Genomic DNA, 25,417 nt, shown 5'->3' with positions numbered 1-25,417 from the left:
CCTTTGTCTTTATGTGTGTGTGTGTAAACTACGAACCACGACACGTTCACCATGTTTTTCCTTCAAGCTTCTTTTATTGATGTGACAATTTGGCTTTACCTTACTTTACACAGTCATGGTCATTTACAGTGAAAGTTAATACAAAACAGAAAGAAAAATACTCGAGTGTGGTCACAAACAACTGTTGATAGCAGAAGGATTGAGTTTCGATGGTGCAGTTTGAAGTCTAACCTGCCGACTTCGTCCCTCTGGTGTTTTTATCATTTTCATTCCACACATGGTATCACTGTGAACAGCTGATGTATTTCACAAAAGTCTAAAGGATTTTACTAAGTACTGGAACTGTGTGGTGTTAGTACAGAGTAGAACAGGATTACATGCAAGTTGTGACCTTTTTTAGGGCCAAAATTCAAGTTTGTGCCACTTTGAAAACACAAATCTCATTTAATTATTGTTTATTTTAAATCCTCTTTTAGCAGATAACTTAATCCTGCTGGTGTGCTCCCTCTACTGGCCAATTGTATCCTAATCAATTTTTGCCCACGTCCATCCATGCCTCTATTGTAAGGAAGGAAGCAGGTTGGACACACTGGAGCACACTGAGCTTTATTACCAGGCCTTGTCTCTGTCCTTCTCTGGTACTATTGGTGCACTTAAAAATAAATAAATAAATATCTAACACCAGTATAATGTGATTTGGTGAGCACAGAACACAAAGCAGTTAAAACAGCCAGTCACTCACACATACACATACACACGCGCGCGTGCCAGGGACCACATATGACAAACACTGCTAGGCTGAATGTTTATAATCCATTAACGATGAATAGATGCATACATTTATTGTGTATCCTACGCAAGGAACTCTTTTCCTAATAGGCAATGAAGCAAAGTTGACCCCAACGTTGTTGGTTTCTCCCAGTGTGACATTTGGTTGATGATTGTCCGGTTAACATAAAACACACGCGACACTTTGTATCCACCAGAACCCAAACAGGGCAACAGTTTACATTACAATATACTATAATGACAATATGGCATAATAGTATAGTAATAATTTGGTAAAGGGAAGTGATATTATGATAACAGAACTATAGTTATAGTCATAGCTTAGTGACCATGTATAAGAGTGTTTTATATCTTTATTTATTGACCTTGTTTCTGTTTTATTTGGTTCTATTGTTTTTGTTGTTATTTATATCGCCGTTAGTTTACATTGTTTCATATTCTGTAATGTTTTATGTATTTATGCTATGTACAGCACTAGCAATTGTTGTTTTTAAATGTGCAATAGCAATAAATTTGGATTAATTTAGTAATAAGGACGAAAAATGTGTGTGGGTCATATAGGAGAATGAATTACAACTAAAAGATATAGTAATTACCTTTTTCATTAACATTACTCTGACAGAAACCTACTGTAATTAGCTAGTTATTAGCTAGCTATTAGCTAGCTATTAGTTAGCTATTATCTGGATATAAAAAGGTGGAAATTGCAATAAGACATTGAATATTTCCATATTACAATATTATTATCACAATGTTGTTACTGTACTGTAATGTAAAGTGTTGCCAACAACAGTTTCACTGCATATGCTCAGTTTTTTCACTTCCATTCATCTCCTCACAGCACATTCTTAAAAATATAGTCTGCGGAGGCTAAATGTGTACATTTACATACATTATCAGCAAGTCGTGCCTTTACAGTCATTGCAGGTTTGTTTTAGTTTAGTTTTTTACATCTACTGTACATCCTGTCGCTGTACAATTTTGAACAATCCTGTCCCTGTTTGCAACACCCAACCGCCATGTTGGATTTTGGAGGTATATTCGTGCTACGGAGGACAAAGTACTGCACTTTCTGTATCCTGAGCGTTCTCTTAAAAGCTAACATGAGTAGTTTGCGCCATAAAGGAGCTCGTCAGTGAAAACAGAGTCAAAGAGTTTACATTCAATCACCTCCACCTTCTTCTCGTAGTTTAACTCTTTCCCCTTTTTTCTGTATAAACTGTAGAATGAAAGAAAGTTTGCTTTGCACAATATTCACATATACACGCGTCACATCCTATGTGCTATTTTGCATGTGCAATTAAAATGCTGAAAAAAAGTATTCATATTATTGCGTGTTTCTGCAAAGTGCGTTCATGCTCTACGTATGCTGCAAATGTATGATTCTATTTTTGTATTTTTCACAAACACAACAGTGTATTAGTGGTGGTGAGCGATGATGGGCCTACAGTACGCTTTTGGTTGCACCGCACACGTCAAATTAAACGTCGTCTTGCCAACAAAATAAAAACGATATCTAGACTTTTCCACTGGTAGCAGCTAAACAAGCAGCAGCAACAGCAGCAGCAAAGACGGCATGGTCAGCGACTGGCCCTACAGCGTTATATTAAAACATTCAAGCACTGTGAGTTTGAAGTAGAAGACTAGCATTTACACATGTGTGGTCCTCTGTACATAATGTTATTGTGTGTGTGCGTGTGTCTCCACATGGCAATAGGGAGCAGCTGTTTCCTGGCGGATTTTTCTTTTTCCTTAATTATCGGGTCACGAAAAAAGGATTTTTGATTCTTTTCAGCAAAACGTCTGCTGAGTCAAACACTCTGTAGCACCGAGCTATTGGCAGCTTGATTCTTGATATAAGTAAGACGAGAGAAGGGAAACGAGACCTTGGATATGTGGGTCATATGTGGGTCACTCAGTCCCTGGCGACCTCTTATGACACCTCCTCTCTTCATTTCTTGTCTGTTCTGACTCTGCAGTACACCAGCAGTCTGTTAACTGTCACACCCAGAGGTACAGTATCCAACAACTCATCACACTCTCATTTCCCGAAGCATCTGAGAATGTGAGCGCACTGCAATTGGCAAAGCTGCTATCTACTGACACTATATTACATGGCAATTCTGAGCAATTTCAGCGAGTGCCATTGTGTATAGGTAATGCACCGCTATAGGCTGGAATACAACAAATATAAGCATATAACCTTTTACGATCTTAATATGTATCATCTCAAAAGCTTAACATCTCAAAAGCTCCATGCTTGTCAGCTTGCTGTCTCGTCGGTTGGTTGTTGTTGTTTTTACTTAGGAACGCCGGTTAATTTCCGTTTGTTTTTAAAGAGCTGGTTTGGTGAAGCAGCTCTCAGGTGTGCTCAGAGCTACAGAAGAATGAGAGATTGTCATCAAAAGGTAAATCTATGCAGTGATATATGTATCGGTGGCTTTAGTTGCTCTCAAAAACAGCTCGGAAAAAAAAACGACCGATAAAATGCGCGAATACTCCGAACCGATGTTGTACTCCGACACCACCTCAATATCCTTTTGATCCACGACCCTGATCTGAATAAGCGTTTGTGGTCGCTTCAGATCCAGCTTGCTCAGATGAGGCACTTCATTATTTCACCCTGCAACACAGTGTGAGACGTGTCACGCAGCACGGGGCTTGATTTGAACTCTGAACCCAACAAAACTTGAACTTACCAAATATACATATACAGTAGAGCACCAGGCATCAGATCCCACTCAACATGGGGCAAGGAAAACAAACTGAAATGCCAAAAATAAAAAGGGATTAGAAAATTAATACAGGTATCTGTGGTTGTTGTAAATGCTATTTCCCTCTTGCCCGACCCCTGGTCTAACCCCACCCACGCTGTCCCACAGGTCCTGTGATGCTAGTCACTCCTGAAGTCCTCGTCGATTTGTGGGAGGTTCTTTTTTTCTCTTCTCAGGGATTCGGTCAGAGGGCGGGCGCTGCTCGGAGACTCCAGGTTCTTGGGTTCGTTGGTGCGGTAGCTGCCTTTCTGCTGATACGCGTACACATAGATGCTGTACAGGCCCGCGAAGAGTAGCAGCAGCGCCAGGATCACAATGACTGAAAGAGGAAAGTCATAGCAGAGTCATTGTGGAAACTACGGATGTTCTTCTATTTCTGTGTTGTTGCTATAGCAGCCAAACTGACAAGAGTCACTTCATTAACCCTTAGTGCTCATGCGGCACGGATCTATGTTGCAAATGCACCCATGGTAATTTGCCGTGGGAATAATACACAACTCCTTATATGGACATCCTGGGGGGGGCAGGGTGTTTATAGGTCACATATTCAGGCTTTAAAAAAAATGTGTTATGTTATGATTCATTTTATATTGCCTTTTTAGTAGTGATATAAAGTGGCAATAATTATGCAGAAATCACAAAACAAGCCAAGTGATCTTTGAACTGACTTATTTCCAAATTTCACAAATTCAGTCCGATTTCATACATTTTGAGTACTTTTTGCTCAGGTGTGTTTATAAAGTTGGTGAAAATGAAAGAACATTCTTAAACCCTCTGTATATACTGTATGTTTAAACATAATAATAATAGGGGAAAAAAAGCAGCCAAAATGCTTTGTGTTCTTAGGGTTAACCATAATATCTATTATTTTATTGTTATTTAGTTCAAATAAATAAATGCAGACATTTGTGTTGACACATTGTAGTCTTCTGTGTTCTGTTTCATCTGTTTTATTTGGTAATAATTACCATTGCCTCTCATTTCAGAGTCAGTTTCCCTCCTCTGTGATTACCTGCCCCGCCCTGATGTGGTTCACCTGTGTATCGTTATCTCTCCACCTGTGTATTTAACCTGCGTGTTTCCTGTGTCTGCTGACCAGTAAGTGTCACCTTGCCTTTATCTAAAGATTAGTTACTAGTAGCCTTTTGTAATGTTGTATATGTTGTTGCCTTGTGCTCTTTGGAAACCTCTTTGGAAACCTCTTTTTAAAATACACCAGTCAAAGGTGTATTTTTTTTCTTCACACAGAGACTTACACACGTGTGGACTCTCTCTGGTTGTGAAAGGATTCTGTCTTGTATTTGGCAGGAGATCAGTTCTTATTTTATGCATAAATCTTAAAGTGCACAGGTCCACTAAGTCATAACATTTTAATGCCTGTAGGTTCAGGAATAATGAATCACTTGGTATATATTTTTTATTCTGCAATATCAAAGTCAGGACTCATATTAAGCAAGTCTGCATATTGAATAGTTGAAGCAGCACTGGTCTTTTTCTTTGGTCAGGTCATGTTGGTACCAATGACCATGTTACCTACCTACTTTTAAGTTAAAACTGTTCTTTATTGCACATGACAGTATCATTGCAAGTGTTGTGAAGCCCAGTCTATGTCATTTGTATTTATATTTATATAAATACAATATTACTCACTCCTGGAAAAACCCAGTTTCGTGTCATCCACCCCTGTTCGTCTGGACATTTAACGTCAAATTAGGGTAAAAGAGATTATCGTCAGCGGCTTGTGGGCCCATGTTGTTAGTCCGTAAATATAATCTCAGATATAGAGTCGGCTTTCAGGAAATGAAAGGAATTGGTGCGGTGTGACCTAAAAGGTCTGCTGGCTTTGTAAATGGAAATGATTATCTGATAAACACGACATGTGGAGCCTGGTCAGTAAGACTTTTTCACTCACCAAGGAGTCTGGTACAGGACGACAGGCCCTGATGTTTGAGCTGCGTGTGTTTTTCACCTGGTAAACAACTCCCTTGTCATGTTTTCCAAATGTCCAAAATGTGTCCTAGATTTGAATGGCTGTACCTAACATGACCTCCATTATCAAAGCCCCCCCTTCAGTCCACAAACATACAGGTTATAGCTGTATTGCCTACAGGTGTGTCAATGTTTGATTGTCAGGGTTTACAGGGTGTAACAGACCGGCAAAATATCCCCAGTGTTTCCTCGCCTATGTGCCAATACATGCTGGCGAAAGGCCTCTACCCCTCAGGTTCATACACTCAATAAACGGACAGAGAGATTGGGTCAATGCTGCTGCTGCTGATGCTGCTGCTGCTGGCAAGACATAACATCCAGTGAGTTATTTTTCTTTTCCCAGAAAAGCTTTTTTCTGCAGCTAACAGAGTTTTCACAGCTGCAGGTGTTATTGTTTTGACCCAAATGAAGGCAAAACTGGTTATCAGAGAGGAAAAAAGGTCCATATAATTTATAATAACCAGCGGGGGGAACATTGTTGCGATGCCCGAATGGTGAACTAATCTTTGATGACACACTGCATTAGCATAATATCCCCAAAGCTGAAAAATCTATTAAGCTGAGGCATCAATGATGAAGACTAAAGCCCATGCAGACTAAATATAGTCTGATCCGGTAAAGGTCTCAGACAGGGACAGAGTCTGTGCTGCTCTTTAATCCTGAGACTCCTGCTCTAATTTTTTTTACGATTCTCCGTCATCTATTTGCATCACTGTGTGCTCATAACATCTCAGGACTCAACATACCCTCGTGTAATAAAGTGCCATATCATCGCCTATACAGCCTTAATGACACCGAATATAAGTGTTTGTCACACTTGGGTCCATGTTTTTAGTCCGTGAACGTAATCTCAGATATAGAGTCGGCTTTCAGGAAATGAAAGGAATTGGTGCGGTGTGACCTAAAAGGTCTGCTGGCTTTGCAAATGGAAATGATTATCTGATAAACACAACATGTGGAGCCTGGTCAGTAAGACTCTGTCATTCACCAAGGAGTCTGGTACAGGACGACGAGCCCTGATGTTTTCCAAATGTCCTAGATTTGACCTCCACTATCAAAGCTCTTGTGTGGCTTCTGAGTTTCCCCCCTTTCCGTCCACAAACATACAAGTTATAGTTGATTATCAAACCAATTTAAATATTAGACAATGATAACCCAAGTAAATGGAAAATGCAGTTTTTAAGCGATGATTTTATTTATTAAGAAACAAAAAAACTATCCAAACCTATGTGAAATAGTAATTGCCTACCTAGTAAAATCCCTCCACAGCCATGTGAAAGACTTGCCAGTTATCACAAATGCTTAATTGCAGTTGTTGCTGCTAACGGTGGCACAACCAGTTATTAGGTTAAGGGGGCAATTACTTTTTCACATGTTGTTTTTACATCATCACTTACACTGCATTTTGTGTTTACTTGGGTTATCTTTGTTTAACATTTAAATTTCTTTGATAACCTGAGACATTTAAGTGTGACAAAAAACAAAACACTATTACTTATTATTATTATCACCATTACACTATTACACTACCATTCTAGTAGTACTATTCAACACTAGATTAAGAAATCAAATACAATCGTAAATAAGATAACAGTGAATTAGAAAATTATTTTAGTTTTCTTCTGTTCTGTTTTGTGCCATATGTAATACATTTGAGTCTGCAGTGAAATGCTTCAGTAAACACCTAAAAGCTCACAGTGGAACTAGACAATCCTGCCCAGATTTAGGATTATGGGATTTTATGGGACAGAGAATTTCTAATTTGTTTTGCCTGGGAATGGGGGAGAGTGAGTAAAACAGCAATGAGGACAGTGAGAAGTGTCAAAAATATAAAACAGCTTTTGCTTTTCATGCAGCAAATTCATGAACAAAGTAGATAAATGCTGAAATCTTACCTGTTATCCAAAACAGGCCAAGATCATCATGGATATAAATATATTCTGAAAGACAGAGATACAAAGTAAAGTGGATAAATGGGAAAAAATATATATATTTTTTTATTCTGAACCAGGAATTTAAGAAACCTCACCTATGCCCGTAAACCAAGGGTCTACCTCCCAAGGTACATAACCCAAGACAGGAGGGAAGGCGCCACAGTTTGACTCAGAGACGTAGCCTTGTGTCGTTACCGGAGGATCTGTTTCATTTGGACGGAAGAAGGCCTTTAAAGGGGCATAGACGTTGTACCTCACCCCGGATATGCAGCCAATGAAGCCTGGAGCATTAAGCCTCTGAATCTCGTAGTCAATGTCACCAACCTCTGAAGGAACAGGCGCAAACATTGACCATAAGTTCTTTGAATAACACTGGCAGCAAGATGAATACACAAATAAGTCAAGTGTCGAGATTTACCCATAACTCTGCCGAGGAACATGGTCTTTGGAGAGTCAAACCTAGCATCCTCCACTAAGGTTATTTTATCCACTATGGGTTCCATATAATCCACCTGTAGGCAGAATAATAATTCATACACTTCATCACAAAATAGAATTCCAACCCAGCAGATGTAGGCCTCCGCTGACCAATGCTGTTTTCGTCTAGAATCACCAAAAATAGGCTTGTTGATTCTGGCCATCCTTATCTAAATACTAAATCCGTGAGTCTTGTGGAACATCTGAGCCAAATTTGAAAGGATTCTCTTGAGATCATCTTAAGCTAATGCATTCACAAGGCAGTCGGGGGCTATTTGAGGTCACAGGGGCCTTGAGTTTTGACCAACAAGTCCTAATCAGGTCATCCTTAAAATCAAGTTAATGCAATGAAACTGTCTTACATCTTCTTCATTGGTGTTTCACAGAAGTTTGCATCTGAAATACTGGTTGCCTTGTGGCCTCCTCTTCCATAACGTCATATTTAATCATCTTCTGAAGTGATCTTTAATCACCAAATTCTAATCTCTTCAGTTAAACCGCATCCACATATGTACAAAATTACCTTGTGACATTCTTCACAGATCATGTTAACAAGAAAGGGATGGACAACCTGAAAATGCAACACCCCTAGTCTTGGATGGTTTGCACAGTAGCAGCAGTGAGAGCATAAACCTGTGTTTTGATGGTTCTGTTGTGTCTGGTTATGTTGACATAGTGGGGGTATCCATCTGCCAGGTTTCGGTGAGTCAACTGGTACGTCTGTGTCCTAAGTCCCAGCTTGTACCTCAGGTCAACACTTCCTGTAAAGGAGATACACGCAACAAAGCATTGCGTCAATCGTTGGAGGTAGTTTTTGAGACTCAGAAGTCCACAGCCCCACAAATGTAATGTTCTCTGAGCTTCTCCTACCGTCCTTCTTGAGGATGACGGCGATGTAGTCCTGGACGAAGGAGCTGATGTAGAGCAACACAGCCGGCGTGTGGACTGTGCTGAAACTGAACTCTATGTCATCTGCTGTGTCGTTGTAACCGAGGCTGAAATTGTCGTAGTGTGGGTCAATCCAGTTGGCCCACACCGCTTCATCCGATGTAGGCTTCTTTCGTATGTTGTACCTCAACCAGGAACCGATTTCAAAGTAGGCTCCAATGTCTGAGAAAAAAAAGGTTATTGTTCTTTTGGTAACCTAAGTTTGTTTCAAAGTATGGCTGCACGTCCTCTCAGGAACTCACCTTTATGGCAGTAGAAACCATCAAAGGCTGTGTTGTTACAGTCACACGTGTAGGACGCATAACCCTCAATACACTGCCCACTGTTTCGACAAGGTATGGTAGCATTGAGGCACTCTCCTGTACAATTCCTCCGTATACCCTGTTCTTCATTTACTCTACCCTCTAGATCCAGAGGAACACCATTCATCCGTAGCCCTCGCATACACCCCAAGAACGGTCTCAGCGTGCGATTCGCTGCACCTAATATAAAGAATACTTTTGTTAGTGGTTAAATCAAAGTTATAAGGACTTCATAAATCGCTAAATCGTTTTACCCTACCAAAGTCACTTGAGGTCAACCTACCTACTAGGAGAGGATGAGTAAAGTTCATGGTGATAAAGGTCTGACCAGGGAAACGTTTCACGGCCCAAGGCTGATAATCGACCTTAATCCTGGCCAACTTCACGTTAATCTCAACCTGGACAAAGTGCCACTCATTGTCATTGAGCCCCACAGGAGAGTGTAGGGTCACATTAAGGATGCCATCACCAACCATAAATACAAATACAAGTTCATGGGTACCTGGAGAAGGAAGGAGGATCTGGTTAGAAAAAAAATAATGATCTTTAATAAATCTTTCAACAGTATAAGATCCCATTGCGACTCACTGTTGAGCTCTATCCGTATAAAGTTTCGTAGGTGTTCGTCCGAATTCTCCAAGAAGACACAGTTACCACGGTATGTTTTGAAGTGGAAGGAGATGTCAGCGCTGGACCCCGGCCTGAAGGTGGGGAAGGCGATGTAGGCGGGTTTGGTGAACGCTATTGTGTTCCAGATGTTTCCTGTGGGATAAGTTTGAAATATACGTAAAGAAGAACAACTTCTGGCCCTTCATTGATACAAATCACTGTGTGTGAACAGAACCCCATTGCAATAAAACTCACTGTCTCCATGGCAGCGGAGGGGCCCAACAGTAAACTGTGCTTCAGAGCCGGTCCTGTTGGTGTCCCCGACCACCACTCTCCTCACAGGCAGATGGTCTCGAAAGTCCAGGTAACCTTTATCTGAGTACCTGAAAGTTCACAGAGGGATTAGCTTAAAACATCCATTTTGCAGATTCATAGCCAAACCTCCGTCATGTATCTCTCTCTCTCTCTTTTTCTCTCACCATTGTCTATAGTCAGCATCACAGTTGCACTGAAACTTGGGGTCGACGCAGGTTTGGTTGACAGAACATCCACACTTGTGGACCTCTCTGAATGTCCCACCCCAGTAATAGTGAGTCTCGTTGTTGCGACCGATCCAGTAACCAAACGGTCTTCCATCTATTTTGAAACAAGAAATGGTGTTTTAGTGGATAATAGGACACCCAACTTAAGTTAGGGTTAAGTTCTGGACAATAAACCCCAGTTATACTGACGATTATCTATTATCTTGACTAATTGTACATTTTGTCCAATCCACAGACGACTGAGACAGCAACTTACATTGTTGAGGCAGCAGATAAATGTTAATTTCTAAGTTCAACCACTTTAAAAGTCTAGTACTACGAACTCACTCGGGGTGTTGAGAAGACGGGACTTGTAGCAGGAGTAGTCAATCCACTGCTCGCAGTACATGGAAGTGTTGGCCAGAGCAGTGACTTCATCCCATGAGGCATTCCAGTATTTGACATTGCCGATATACGGCCGGTCTATTGAACTCCCTGTCACCTTGGTGCCATCCACTCGGTCGTGCATAATCACCGTCCAAGCTTTATAAGCTGTCCAGAGGTTGGGGGGGTGAACGAGAGAAAAAAAAAGAGAAATAAAAAAGAATCAAAAGCAATTTATGATCTAATCCTTTTGATTTCCCAGGAAACTTCCCTCCACATTTCTCATTACAGGAGCGTGATAACCAGACATCTTGCGGTCCCAAGTTTAATTAACAACCCTACAGAGGATCGCACAAACACTGCAGCTGTATTTTATTAGTGACTGTGCTTGCTTACACTTCATTTTGCAGTACACCTCAAATGGCTTCAGGGGTCCACTGAGATCAGGATCAATGGTGTAGTTTCCAGACCAATACTTGCCGCTGAGTCTGTAGGCTTCGCACGACTCTTTGTAAACCGCTGTTTAACGAGAGAGAGAAAGAGAGATTCCTCGTTTATTATCGTTGTCGAGAAAAAACGCTGCATGAATCAGGGGTAATTAACTGTGAAAGAAACATGTATTTCAATCAGATCATCAGCCAGCACGTACACATGTGACACACTTCTCCTTTATATCCCGTGTTCTCACAGAGGCAAATAAAATCATCCCACGATTGGATGCACCGGCCTTCGTGTTCACATGGATTTGGAGTACACCTGCGAAGAAAACACATGCTGAATGTGAGTCTTTGAATTCTATGTCCAGGATAAGTGACAGATAAAGTGATGTTTCTTACCGGTCGGTGATGCCACAGGTTCCAAAGAGCAGCTCAGCATAGCGCCCCCACTTTCGTTCCAGAATTATATCAATGTCAAGCTGCTCGTCGTCTATGAAGATGTGCTGTATGCAACCGTGAAAGCGATTCAGCTTGGTCTCACACTTCCTTATTGTGTTATTTGTTTTCGGACAACCTGATTGAAGGTAAGCAAATATGTATGACGTTAACAGAATGAATTATGGAGTTTTTTTTTTTTGCAAATATCCAAATGTCATCACTATACCTCCAAAAAAGTAGCGGTCCCCTGTTCTAACTGTGAAGGGGTTGGTGATCTTCAGTGGAGAGCCCTCCTCTTCGTCAATTGTGAGGGTCAGAAGGTTGTCTCGGGCTGCCAGATCCACTGTATGCCAATACCCATTATTTAGCCGGTATCCTAGAGAATGGAGAAATTACATTAATGACTATAACAAAGATGGACATTGGCTAAATCATTGGCTGAATGTCCAGGTCCAGTGTGTAAGAAATAGTGACATCTAATGGTGGGACTCAGATTGCAACAAAGAGAGGACTCCTTTCGTTCACCCCCTTCCCTTCCTAAATGTTTCAGGGAAGTAAAGTGGCCTTTACATACCATGATATAGGATGCAAAGCCTCTTTCACAGCTAGTTCTACTCTTCTACTCTCCAAATATGTTAGTTTAGGCAGTGGGTTTATGTGGCAGAGCAATTCTTTGTTTGGTAAGTTTCCACTCCAAAACATAAAACACATTTTCTGGCTGGTTTGAACATTCGGGCTGCTGTACCAACCAGTGATACACTTATAATACTAATATTCTTACACACTGAAGCTTAAAGTAAGCAGAGAACATCTATCGAGCTTCGGTTTGTGCACATCTTAAGCCAAAGTAGCCAAAGAGTTAGGAGGATGTTGCCTTTTTCAGACTTTCAGACAGTCTCATAAGTAGGAGTTCATTAAATAGTGAGACTTATAGTGAAACCAAGGACAATGTTTGCTGAGTTTATGTTTTTCTGTGCATTTTGTGTTCTGTTCTGTTTTGTGTCTGTCATTCTGCTGTGATTTCCTCTGTCTTCTCCACCCTGTGTTTGATTGCCTGCCCCGCCCTAATTAGCCACACCTGTGTCTCGTTAATCCATGTGTATTTAAGCTTCCAGAGTGTCTTGTCTGTTTTCAGGGAGGGTTTCAACTGTTTTAGCGCTTGTTAGGTTGCTGGTGTTTGTCTTCATTTTGTTGTTTTGGGTTTGGAATTTGAACTGCTTTTCCATGTGCTCACCTCTGGTGGTTTTTAATCAACTTCTGTTTTGACCCTAACCTGTGTTTTTGGCTCAGAGGCCTTTTTTGAGCTATTCTAATATTTTGCAAAAATCGCAATCCGATTATTCAGTATTATGTCTGATTACCGAATTATGGGGTTAAAGGGTGAGCTCGGCTCCCTCTGAATAGGACATAAGCTTCCCAGAAAACCTAGTTTCAGACATTGAGAGGGACGAACTGGCAGATCGTCCATTTTTAAAAAATATAGTAAAATATATCAACATGTGTTTTTTCACTCATTATGTACCAATTTCCAAACATTTGTCAATGTATCCGCTAATAAACCTAATGCAGTTCCTGCTGTTACCACCCATGTGTGGTGGCGCTGCACTCAAATCACCTCCATTCTAATGTTACGTTCCCTCTTGAACTTCTTGTGTGTAGGCTGCACGGATGGACACAGAGGTGTCTGCTTGCATTTGAAGAATGATGTGATGGTGTGAGAGAGACACACAAACATTTCTTTCCTAGTACTGCCATGATCGCACTGCCACACAGTTCCATGTTTGCATACATGGATGTTTAGTAGCAGTGTCGCTTAAAAATAAATCTCCCACAAATGTCACAGAGTAATTGGAACACTGCATGTTACGATGCCCAAAACATGTATATGACTACCTGCGGCAAACTGGATTTTCTTCTTTCCCGGCTGGAATATTGTCACGTTGATCTGTCCCTCACTCAGACCCAGCTCAAGGGCGCCGAGGTCATCGGCGAAGCGTGTGAACATAAGCAGCCCCGTGTAGTCCCACGAACGGAATTTGAACTTGACGGCCAAACGAGACCTTCTGAAGAAGCCTGGCACTTGCAAGAAGTTGTTGGGCCCAGCGAAGGTCATGGGGCGCAGGAGAATGTCACGGCAGGCAAAGTGCATCTTTTTCTGCGTGTAAAAAAAGAAAAATAAGGAAAACATTTCCAGTGATTGTGATTATGTTGTGACGGGGGTTTGTATCAAGTCCTACCTTTCCTGGTATGTGGATGTCAGTGTCTTCTCTCTTGGCCTTGTCGATGATGTTGATGCCGTTGAAGAAGACGTTCTCCAGGCAACCACGGAAATTTGGTGTGGTAGGGAGGTGCGGGAGGTTTTCCTCTATGACTCCTCCCACATACAGCTAAGAAGTAACAGCAGTTACAATCATAAAGGATAATTAAAGGTCCAGTGTGTAATAATTTAATGGTGAGACTGCAGAATGCAGCAAAGAAAGGACTCATCCGCTCACTCTTCCCTTTCCCAACTCCGTCAGTGAAACACAGTAAAAATACAATGTCTTACACTGGAACTTTAATCCTCGTGCTGACTTACCTTCGTGTTTAAATCCATGTGTGTAAACTCTCCGTTACAGATGGCTGTTACTCTCTGACTGTCCACCGTGAAGTTCACCTGTCTCCCATAGCGCTTGATGGTGACATAGTGCCAGTGTAGATTATCCAGGAGGCTGCCGGCTATGAGAGTAGTCCGACCATTTACTTTGTGCAAAACACTGCTTCCTAAAAAAAAAAAAAAAGATGAAATGTAAAAGTGAGAGGAAAAAAGACAGATTGTTGAAGTCAAACAAACAGTGGTAATGATTTCAGGATTATGAGAAGCCTGCTTCTTTCTGAGATGAATGTGACTGTCAAAAAGGTCAATAATATTCTTTATCCACAACTCCACAACAAAACCCTTTCCATAAATTCTATCATATCCCTGTGTGGCTTAGCACATTAGGTGCTGCCATTTCTCACTTTCATTTCCTGCCAGCCGTCCACTACCTGTGTAACAGAAGCCTAGCCAAAAACTACAAAGCGTTTTTTCAATTTATCGGGGAGCTACTCATCCCGTACCAAGACTGATATGCAGGTAGAGACGGCCTCGCTTCAGCTCCAGGGTGAAAATGTCTCCCTGAATCCCCTCGCTGTGCAACAGCAGCCCGTCCTGCTCCAGAGTCTTGAAGTTGATGGCGATGTGGTCGTGCAAAGTGCGGGACCTCTTTTCTGGATACAAGTAGAACACCGAATCGTCCCCGTTGTACTGTAGCACGTGGGAATCTGAAACATGGAGCAAAATCGGTCACCTGCTTTGTATTTTTCAGTCGTCATTAATTATTTCCTGTTTTGGGGATTCATTTTCCACAGGAGACTATTTCATCTTTATCTGTCTGAATCTGATTTTGGGTCCTCTATTGTAAGTTTGTTACAAAATTAAGGACTTGATAGTAATACTAATAATAATAATAATGAATTTAAGGTTTAGGAAATGCTTCATAAAATGCCTTATGGAGTATCTCACATGCATGTGGAGTATCTCACATGTGTTGCCTTTTAGCTTTGGAGCGATGAATCAGGCGATACTGATCTTGTTTAGTCTGAAGTATAATTGGCACACAGATGTAGTGACATATTGTCCAATTAAAATTAAGCAGTGGAATTGTAGAATGTCCTCCAGATCTAAATCAGAGCCAGTACATCACCATTTTTTTTTTTTTTTTACCATATGGGCAGCCAAACAGCTCCAGCCTCACACCAATCTTCCCTCCGTTCTCTGTGTTCCATGCCAGAGGGAGCAGACGGATGTGTTTAGCGGTAAATTCGTAATGGAAGACATTCCTCTTCACCTGATAATAATTCCAGTTTCCAGGCATAGTCTGTGAATGGATTGGACAAAGAGAGAGAACTACTGAGACGCTGCAATGATGTTAACACTTAATTAATACACTCAAAATGAACTGATGATGAGATTAGCTCTGTCCATGCTGAAGATAACAAGCTGCACTCTTTGTTTTAAGTGACAATCAATGCAACGGTGACACCCAGTGAATGCAGAATCCACTGTAAAGAGTATGTTTGACTCATCGCCCCCCAACCTCTCAACCTACAGAGTTTCCTCCTCTCATGATGTACGGGGTCCAGGAATCCGGCCTGTCTCCGTACAGCAGCGCGTACTTCGTGACCCAGTCATAGGAGTTAAAGGTGCCCTGTGTGGCGATGGCCAGCAGGCGGTACTTCCTGCGCAGGTCAATCTGCAGCCACGGCTGCTTGTCCGTAGGGGTTGGAGACCAGCCGCTGCTGCCTAAAGTGGAGAAAGAGGGGCTTTGATTTGAGGATGAAAGATACATTTTGATGGCAATGAGATCAGGAAATCATCATGAAATGAAGTCTAATTTAATAGTCCAGCATGTAAGAACTGGTGACATCCAATGGTGAGACTGAATATTGACAGTGTACTTAAAGCTGTAGACCACACAACACCACTGTAGTGTAGAGTAGAATAAAATCGAATATTGTCTCTGGTACCCGCATTTCCTACAATGCACCTCAACTGCCACTTGATATTGTGGCAGTTTGGGTGTTTTAGCCCTGGTGTGCTGCTTTTGGGGTGCTTATTATTGTAAAGCAACTTCACATATCCCCAAAAAGGAAGGCGTCCAAGGTGAAGAGCATACAATTATGGATGAACTCGGTACGACAAGTATACGTACTTACCGTACAGTTTGGCAAAATTGGCCGAGTACAGGAAGTTATATCTGGAGGAAGCGAGGAAAGAGGAGGCATAAAGCCCCGACACCAGGGGATCCACACATTCTTCTGCAGTTAAAAACAAAACAAAAAGAGCAAGAGAGGGGGGAAAAAAGATCAGGAGTTATTAATTAATGCAGCATTCACAACTGATTCTGCAAATGAGGCAGTTCTTGGCAGTGTAACCTGAGTTTAATTAGAGGTTTCACCATCCATGAGACAAAAAGAAAAAAATACAGTTTCACTTTGAAGAATCCAATTAAATTCAAATCACAGTACAATTTATCTTTTTGTTTTTTACCAGTTAAAACAAATAGATGTTCCATATTCCACATTGTGATACAGCATAGCCTCTTTACAAGTCTCATTTCTTCGCCGATTGGATGGGAACAGCAGTTCACTAAAAGTACTATAAGTAGAGGACCATCTCGTAAAATGTGTCAGAATCATATTTGTGTGTGCCTTCATGCCTGCACGCATGTATCTGCCCTTTATTGCTTCATTGTTTGTATATTTCTGTGTTTCTGGTAAGTGTCAGTCAAAGTCACACCATGGCTGTGGTGTCACTCTAGTGTGAGTTGTTATTCTGAATTGGGGTTATTAAACTGATAGGACCATCGCCCATCTGCTGCGTGTCGTTCTTCAGCTCCCGGGCTATTAAGTCTGATGATATTTTTTGGCCTAATCTTGCTTGTGTCAACGCAGAGGGTAAACGTGTGATGCCCTTACGTTGAGCTGCACGATAAACACTGTCTCCTTTTTCGTATGCGTTTAATAACTCCAGAGTTTCAAACATGAACAGGCTAAAAATATGGATACATTGGGTTTTATTTGAAGGAAAAGGTTTCAAAAATCATTGAATAAAGGAGCTGTAAGTCTGACCTTAACAGGTGTTCTGGTGTTTCAGTTTGTTCTTAAAATCACAGAAAGATGAAAATGCAAAAGACAGTTGCAGATATTGGTCACAGGCCACAGGACGATTTTTACTTTTGTCTGTGAGATGTCAGGTGCCCTATTTTCCTGAGACAATTAGACCCTGAATCACAATATCGTCCAGTTGGTGATTCGGCAGCAATGACAGCATCTATAGCACAACTGTTCCAAAACCAACAAGAGGCTCTTTCCTCTGTATTTCCAAACCCCTGCATTAGCATCTTTCCTCTCCTTCCGTCCTTGTTTTTCTCCTCCAAGAGATGTGAGCATACCCTTGCAGCCAAACTCAAATGGAAACAGCCAGGTCTGCCAACATTTGTCTCCACGTTGTTGGATCCTGTCCCGACACTGGATACCTTTCCTCTACATCTGATCTGCCTGTCGCCTCCAGTCAGAATCATCTTCTACACTTCCTCAAACTAAATGACAGTGTCAGGCGCTCATGGAGGTTTGGATCACCATTTCTTCCCAGGTCCCGATGGAGCAAAATGAGAAATAATAGAAAAGAGGACTGGGCCCTACAGTGAAGAAATATGACTAAGGAAGTAGAAATCTTTCATCCATGCCCTCACTCTACCTTAAATGCCCTGTGAAACACACTCTCTGCCAGCCATTATACACCACAAATACACCATGATTCATATGACCATGAGTTCTGTCAGCTTTGACGCAAGGACACACTGCACACTCAGGTGGAAGAAACGTGCTGAGCAAAGGAAATTTGACCTTGACGTTGTACCTCGGTCTCCCTATTTCTACAGAGAAATGTGTTGCAGGCAGATGATCAATAACGACAGATCTCTGCTGTGTCATTCCAGGAGTGCACAGAGGAGCCGGTTCACACGTTAGTCCACTGCATACACACAAAAACATGTGCAGGCTCGGTGCTGCAGTTTAATGCCCAAAGCTCTTTTCTCCCCCCCTCCCCGCTCATGGCTTAAAACAAATCGATTTGTTTTCATTCCTTCATTACAGGCAGAAGACTTTAACCATAAATGCGAGGATTAGATTAGAATGCAGCAGATTAACCCAGGCTTTTCAGCTCCGCAGCTCCTCCTCATGGTAAAAAAAATGTCACGCACTCTGCACCCACAATTACTCAGCGTCTTCAACCTCCTATTCCATCACTCTGACGCCTCTCCCTTTTTTATCTCCATCCCGACTCAGTGAAGCCAACTCTTCCCGTTACCTCATACGCTCTCTCATCATCATCATCATCATCATCATCATCATCATCCGTCTACCTTGCTCTCCAAGAGAGGGCATTATCATGCTGCAGTAGCTAAAGTGTGCCCAAAGTGCATGCACAGCCTCCTTTTTAAAACCTCTGTCTACTTCTGGATCCAGCATATACTGTAAGCCCTCCCCTCTCTGCGGCACACACAGACATTTTCCTCCCCATGTATCATTTAAAGAGCTGAGGGGGAACTGTGTGTGGCTGTGTGTGGGGCACTTGCACGATTTCTGCTGAATCATCAGTCTGATGCTGCTGGCCTGTCTGGGCTGACACTCTATTACTGCAGGTGACGCAGAGTGGGTCCTCCTCAGGCTGTCACTTCATCCTGACTCTGACACTCAGCATATGTGCACATCACTATCACTATCAACATATACATATATATATATATATATATATATATATATATATATATATATATATACATACAAAATACTGCAGCAGGACATATGGCTAGGACGAGGCAACATTCTCTATTAAAGGAATTTTACTGAATTATTAATCCCCGAGCAGGCAGACGTTGTAGGTGTTGAATGGATACGTGTCAGGGGATGAAAATCTAAACCATACGGCACAGCAGAATCTCATTCAGGTTTAAATTTGGATCTCAAACAACAGCAGCCTCCTGTAGCCGATGCACAGAGCAACACAACACCTCTCCTTGTGGGAAAAAGAAAATAATTTCAGACTGTCTCCCCCGCTGCTCGACCATGACAGAATTCACAAAGCCGAAAACTTGAGATTTACTGTATATGCCCATGCATCACACCCTGCTATTTCATAACTCACACACACACACACAAGGGAATCGCAGCCCCACCCCAGACTGGGTGACAGAGATGGGAGGCTCCATTTTAGTTTGGCACGGCTCCATCATGCACAGCCATACAGCAGATACTGTATATAGGGTATAATTGGCCAGGGCCTGCAATAAAAGTGTCGGGAATACAGCAAAACAAAAACCACGAGCTTGAACTCAGTGGTGGGATCCAATATCTAACTTCTACTTGAGAGCAGCCACTTATACATTTTGCTTTTAAATCTTCTATTACAGCAGAATACAGATCACTTATCAGCATGTCTATTTGGCAGAGATCTTACACAAACCAGTTATGATACCGAGTATCTACCAACATCAATATCGGTCAAATATAGTCGTTAAACTCTTAAAAAACTTACATTTGTGCTGATACTAAGTAAGCTATAACCAACCATTCCAAAAACACAACAGTGGTGCCGGACATCCCTTTTTGAACCAGTTTTTGAAACATCTATGTCATATTTAAGGTTTACAGATCTTATCGGATGATATTTTTGTCTTTAAAAGCCGTTTTTGATCCACAGTGACAAATATCAGGGTTGCTGCTTTGATTCTTTCAGGATTTGCCATTCAAAACTATATCCAGAAGTCACATGATGACGTTCCCTGCCAAAGTCAAAAACCCATGCGTCATGAAATGCACTGTCAGGGGTTTAATGAACAGTGAAGATCTCCTGAGGTCAACCCTACACTGACATCATCTATGTGAAGCTTATGAATATGCATGAATGCATATTAATACATGTTCATGGCTAAACGGCATCTTTGCACTTCAGAAAAAAAAGCCCCACCTCTGTGTGTCCTGAACTAAATCCACCGCATCATCACTGCCTCATTGATGATGGAGTGCGTAATGATTGTTCAGGTTAATCCACGCCTGTCGTGGGCATGACGCAGGGCATTTTGGACACAGGTGATGCGATCACACAGCAGGCTTCCCAAAAAAAAAAAGTACTGCAGTGTGGGCTGGTCCCGGTCAGGACGCTGAGCCCTGCTGAGCTCTGCTGAGCTCTGCTGCATGTTCGCCTCTGTGGTCACTTTGCAAATTGTCTCTTTTCTTTTTGTCAGCGACATTAAAAACATGCACAAATCACAGGGACACTGAGCTGATGACACGGAGGAGAGAACGCGACAGCAGCGGCTCGTGCTTTGCACAGAGCGCGCGCTGCAGAAACTTGTATCCAGGCTGAGACAGAGAAAGCACTGCAATGCAGACAGTGCAGGGCAATGTGGAGCATCGTGCGCACCTTCTGCGGGACCGACGCAGTTTGATGCTGCACTTTTTTTTTTTGGCGTGTTCCCTCACAACAGTGCATTATTAAAAACTGCAAACAGTGACATTTAAAGAAACTGTGTCAAATAAAGGTTATGTCTGATTTAAACATGCTTGCCCTTCAAATATCCCAACACCTATGGTTTATGGGATACATCCCCCCACCACCACCACCACCACCACTTATAACCAACTTTTCTCCTTTTCTCTAACAATCTGAATGTTCAAAACACATTGGCAGAATTTTAATCACAGTCTAGCAGATAGAACAAATGAATAAATGCTGTTTGGCGAGGACTTACGTGATGAGCAGTGTTGGAAACCCAAAAACAAGAGGCATAGGCTCAATATTTTGCAAGTCATCCTTCTCTCAGGACGCGTTTCTCCGCATAGGCTATGTTAATGAGACGGTAGATGGTTCTGCAGCATCCTCTCCTCACACCCTCCTTCAAGCCCAACTTTAACTCCTCTTCCCGGGATGGCGGGCAGCCTCTACCGGGGCGGGGACGCGCATCGGATGCTGCTGGTGCTGATGCTGCGCCCCGAGAACGCGCAATTCCTCTCTATATAATTATGATTATTCTGTGATGTAGAGTTTAATTACATGTCTGTCATGCGATGCTGTGGCTTATCATGCAGCGTGTTGTGGCGGCTGCAGGTTCTTTTTGCTGAGAGCAGGATTTTTTGTTGCGTTGCTTCAATCTGCAGGAGTCTGGGATTTTTTAGATGCAGAGGAGGGAAAAAAAAAAACTTTCACGTACACCGTAGATCGTATTTGGTTGTTTGGTTTAAGACAACTACAAGATAAATAAAAAAAACAGTTCTTTTGGTCAAAAACAGTGCCCCAAAAATGTTTAGGATATTCCTCTTCTTGTCCTCTCCTCCTGAATGTCCTATATCCTCCTGTGGTCCACTTTGCCAACTGGCCAAGGTTGCAGCTGCAATAAGATGGGATTGTTAATCAGTTTGTCTTTTTTCCTCCAAGAACACAGATCTGAACTTGTCCCAGAAATAGGATGAAAGTCCTTCAATATCTTGTATCAGCTGCAGAACTGCAGGTCACAGCGGTGACGACAGACCAGCAGGCGGTGGAGCTCTGACTGCTTCCCTGTTTGACCTTGTCCAGGTACTCACTTCATGCCAGTGCACTCTCATTTATGCCCAGAGGAGAAGCAAGCTGAGTCTACACACACACACACACACACACACTGATTCCCATGACTTCAGAGGACATTACATTGACCTTAAAGTGACCCTAACCCTATCCTAACATGTCCTCTTCTTAAAAATGTAATCATGGGAAGGCAGACAAGTCCCCATAATGTGACTGTGTGTAAACAGATTTAGGTCCCCACAACATGAGTATTACACACAGGGGTGGGTGTGTGGAGGCAGGATGAAAGTGAGGCAGTGGAGGATTTGTTGTAGTGAATGGCACACTGACCACAAAATAAAATAAGGCTTTGGGATTAAGAAGTGGGTTTATGGGACATCAGTGTGTTAGCAAAGATGAACGCCTGAGCCAGCGTGGGATTTACCATGTTTTCAATCAAATCAGATAGTCCGGTTATAAGCTCTCATTCCACTGGTTTGTCTCCTGACTTGTCAGTATTACAGTATACAGTAAAAGAAGATGATGGTAAACGGGAGACTGTGGGACATGGAAGATGAAAGTAGGACATGAAATCAGCAGGTGAAGTACCTAAAGAAATATGATTTATCTAACTAGAGTGTAAATCTATACTTTTCTGTCTTCCAAGCTTTCCTTATTGATTCGGTGTACTAATCTATATCACATCACCACTGTTCAAGATTAGGTTTAAAAATAAGATAAAGAGGTATTCATAATCTCCTGCCATTATTTGTGTTTTGGGACAGAATAAATGGAAATGTATGTTTCACAGATTAGAGTTTATCATACACAATTTTGTCCAAGAAGGCACAGAAAGAAACGTGTGTTAAAATGTACGGCAAAAGGACGCACACACACACAAACTCCCTCCCTGCCACACATCTGCATCACAGATTATAAATGTGAGGATTGTGATTAGGCGGGATTGCCATCTGTCCCTTTTACGTTTCAATTCAAGGTAACCATAGAAACCATGCAGGCCTAATACCCAGTACAATCCAGATGAGGTTAAAATACTCATCTGAACAAAACACAAAGACTTAAGTGATAAATAAATGATTTACAGTATAAGAGCAATCCATGGCTGAGGAATAATAAAATTCCTCAGACATTTTTGTCATGCTCCTCATGACATTTCAATGATTAAAAAGTTTGTCAAGTTGGATTCATTTTATAGTCAAACACATATTTGGTTTGAAAGTTTAATAATCACATTAGTAATGTTGTTTTTACACAATGTTAGCCCCAAGTTTAATTTACTAATGTGTACTATTTAAGGCAAAGCCTCAGTTTCAGTGAAGTCATACTTGCAACTGTCCACTAGGTGTCAGATGAAGCTCAGACGTGAGTCTGACGGCACATTAAAGCAGCTCAGTGGTTTGGTTGACTGGCTGTTGTCCATCGCTCTCCCACAATCATCTTTATTATGTTGATTTTATAACGTGTGCTGCCAAAATGCATTAAACCTTGACACGAATAGCGAACGAATGACAAATGTGTCCATAAAACGAGTTTCGCAAGTGAATATTTTATCTTTTTGAAGCACGTAAATAAAGAAGGCTGTAAAATATGCACATGTGCACTCTTTCACGCACTCTTTATTCCAACTTGAACACATGTGAAGGTCATCTTCTCCCCACATCTTCCACAAATACCTTTTAGTGTTTTTAAAAAACACACATGCACAAACAAACAACAGGTGGAGACTCATGGTGGCCTAGTTTCTCACAAGGATCTTTTTTTGCATCAGACTGTACTTTGCTGTGCCCCCATTAGCACTGTGTGTATTTTCCATAGGGGTACCACTGCATAGGGCATGTGCTGAGGGTACAAGCATAAACACACACACCATTAAAGCCACTACTACAAACACAGAAACACACGCCTCCTCGCAAACATGGGTCGAGTCATGACTCAAGCCCAGATGTTTCCGTGTGATAGTTTTGCTGATCTGTTATCATGGGTGAGTGCTACTTGTCATGAAGATGGATGAACGTTTTTTGCCTGATGAGCGTCCAGCTTTATTTATGCACATCTAACAATGTCAAACACAAAACAGAGGTCAATTGTGCTGATGGTGGTTGTGTGGGGACTCAACGACGGGTGTTAATGTTAATGGGAGCCCGGGTGTCCCTGCGTCGTGATGTGATCGGGTGAACTATTGTAAAACAGAACCACTTGCTCTCAGGTCTCCATTCACCGGTGTGACCTCCTGCTGGTGAGGGGAAAAGAAGCCCAGCAGGAGATGCACAGGCTGGGATACCACCTCTGAAGCTTCCCCCCCCCCCCCCCACAATGTTAGCTCAACTGGTGTGTCCAAAACAGCTGCTACAACCTGTTTGACCACTCAGTCTTCCAAGTGGACACAACAGCCACGTGAGTTTGTGGCACTTATCAGGCGTGAAGGAAATGTTTAGAAAGACCCTGACAGGATGAGGATTCGAGGAAGAGTGCTTATTTACTTTCTTGTCAAGGGTCAGATCAGAAAATTGATACTGCTCTCATCTCTATATGAGACGTAGGAGTGGACTAAGCACACTATAATGGTCTTCATTTGCAAAATGAATCAATGAATATTGATATAATGGTTTGCACATACTTTTGAGATATGAGACACAGAGCAGGACTATTCAATTACAGACTCAGTTCAAACCAAGAAATCTAGCTGGGCTAGACATTTTCTGCAGCCAGGTGAGGACACAAATTGCACAGTAATAGCTGTAACTATTTTTTATTAAAAAATGAAAAAGTGTTTGTTACAAATAGGGGAACCTGCTGCCCTGCTGGTGTCCAAATGAATGTAATGTAATTTGTGAACTTGTATAAAACTGGAAGGTAACAATGGCTATGTAGCTTGAGTGTCCCCACGGTCGCAACGTGTCAAAATAGTTTGACATTTAAACATGAAAAACCTGTGGTGTCATTTTCACAATTTGGTTTAAATTGTTTCTGTAAAAAACAAAAACTAAACTAAAGTTCTGACTCAAGGTTCTGGTAGGTTAGCTTCTATGCTAGTCTTTGAGCTAAGATACACTAACATAATGTCGGTTAACATACTCTGTGACTTAAAGGTCCGGTGTATAACATTTAGTATGTTTATTGGTAGAGATTACTACCCATAAATTAAGTGTAAAATAAGATTTAAAATAAAAATAGTTTGGTTATTGTTGCCCTAAGATAAGTCATTTTATATATAATTTATAGGTAAAGAGCTTGCTTTGTGCATACAGGGTATGTGTAGACTACAATAGTGTGGTATCAACCTTCTTATCTAGTTCTACTTTACCACATGTTGTTCATGTTCTCGTTGTATCAGCCACATAACCCAACAATTAGGCTTTAATGGGTTCTAAACAACATAATAAATAAAAAATAAAGTTCTGACTCAAGGTTCTGGTAGGTGAACACAGCCAGGTTAGTATCTTCTTCCTTATGTCCAGTCTTTGTGCTAAGCTACGCTAGCTATACTCTGTGGCTTAAAGGTCCAGTGTATAACATTTAGGATGGTTTATTGGCAGAAATGTAGTATACTACGGTAGATTCAGTGTAAAATAAGATTTAAAATAAAAAAATAGTTTGGTTATTGTTGCCCTTAAATAAGTCCTTGTTATATTATTTATAGGTAAAGAGCTTGCTTTGTACATACAGGC

General features: G+C 41.6%; 1 protein-coding gene across 1 annotated transcript; it reads right to left on the bottom strand.

Annotated features, from left to right (window-relative positions):
* Nucleotides 1-94: 94 nt before the first annotated feature.
* cntnap1 (contactin associated protein 1) lies at nt 95-21,779 on the bottom strand. The gene is made up of 24 exons (XM_058652614.1): nt 20,938-21,779; nt 16,340-16,441; nt 15,733-15,926; nt 15,348-15,501; nt 14,702-14,905; nt 14,181-14,365; nt 13,840-13,989; nt 13,496-13,757; nt 11,829-11,978; nt 11,564-11,738; nt 11,377-11,483; nt 11,124-11,246; nt 10,692-10,895; nt 10,302-10,458; nt 10,078-10,205; nt 9,802-9,975; nt 9,497-9,715; nt 9,154-9,393; nt 8,834-9,073; nt 8,597-8,724; nt 7,905-7,998; nt 7,582-7,812; nt 7,448-7,492; nt 95-3,882 (listed from the first exon to the last, which is right to left on the bottom strand). Exons 1-24 carry the CDS (start codon nt 20,996-20,998, stop codon nt 3,683-3,685), a joined length of 3,927 nt encoding a protein of 1,308 aa, XP_058508597.1. The 5' UTR covers nt 20,999-21,779; the 3' UTR covers nt 95-3,682.
* Between the last annotated feature and the right edge of the window lie 3,638 nt (nt 21,780-25,417).

This window comes from Solea solea, chromosome 16 (genome assembly GCF_958295425.1).
Source record: "Solea solea chromosome 16, fSolSol10.1, whole genome shotgun sequence".
In the NCBI taxonomy this organism is placed as follows: domain Eukaryota; kingdom Metazoa; phylum Chordata; class Actinopteri; order Pleuronectiformes; family Soleidae; genus Solea; species Solea solea.
The sequence above is the reverse complement of the archived record's forward strand: the minus strand, read 5'-3'. Positions and strand labels throughout refer to the sequence as shown.

Excerpts from the sequence above, each read along its gene's own strand:
- cntnap1 (XM_058652614.1), bottom strand. The coding sequence starts at position 20,998 with ATGACTTGCAAAATATTGAGCCTATGCCTCTTGTTTTTGGGTTTCCAA. Across the intron at positions 9,716-9,801 it reads TATACGGATAGAGCTCAACA|GTACCCATGAACTTGTATTT; the intron begins GTGAGTCGCAAT and ends TTCCTTCTCCAG. Across the intron at positions 3,883-7,447 it reads TGGCCTGTTTTGGATAACAG|TCATTGTGATCCTGGCGCTG; the intron begins GTAAGATTTCAG and ends TTCCTCTTTCAG.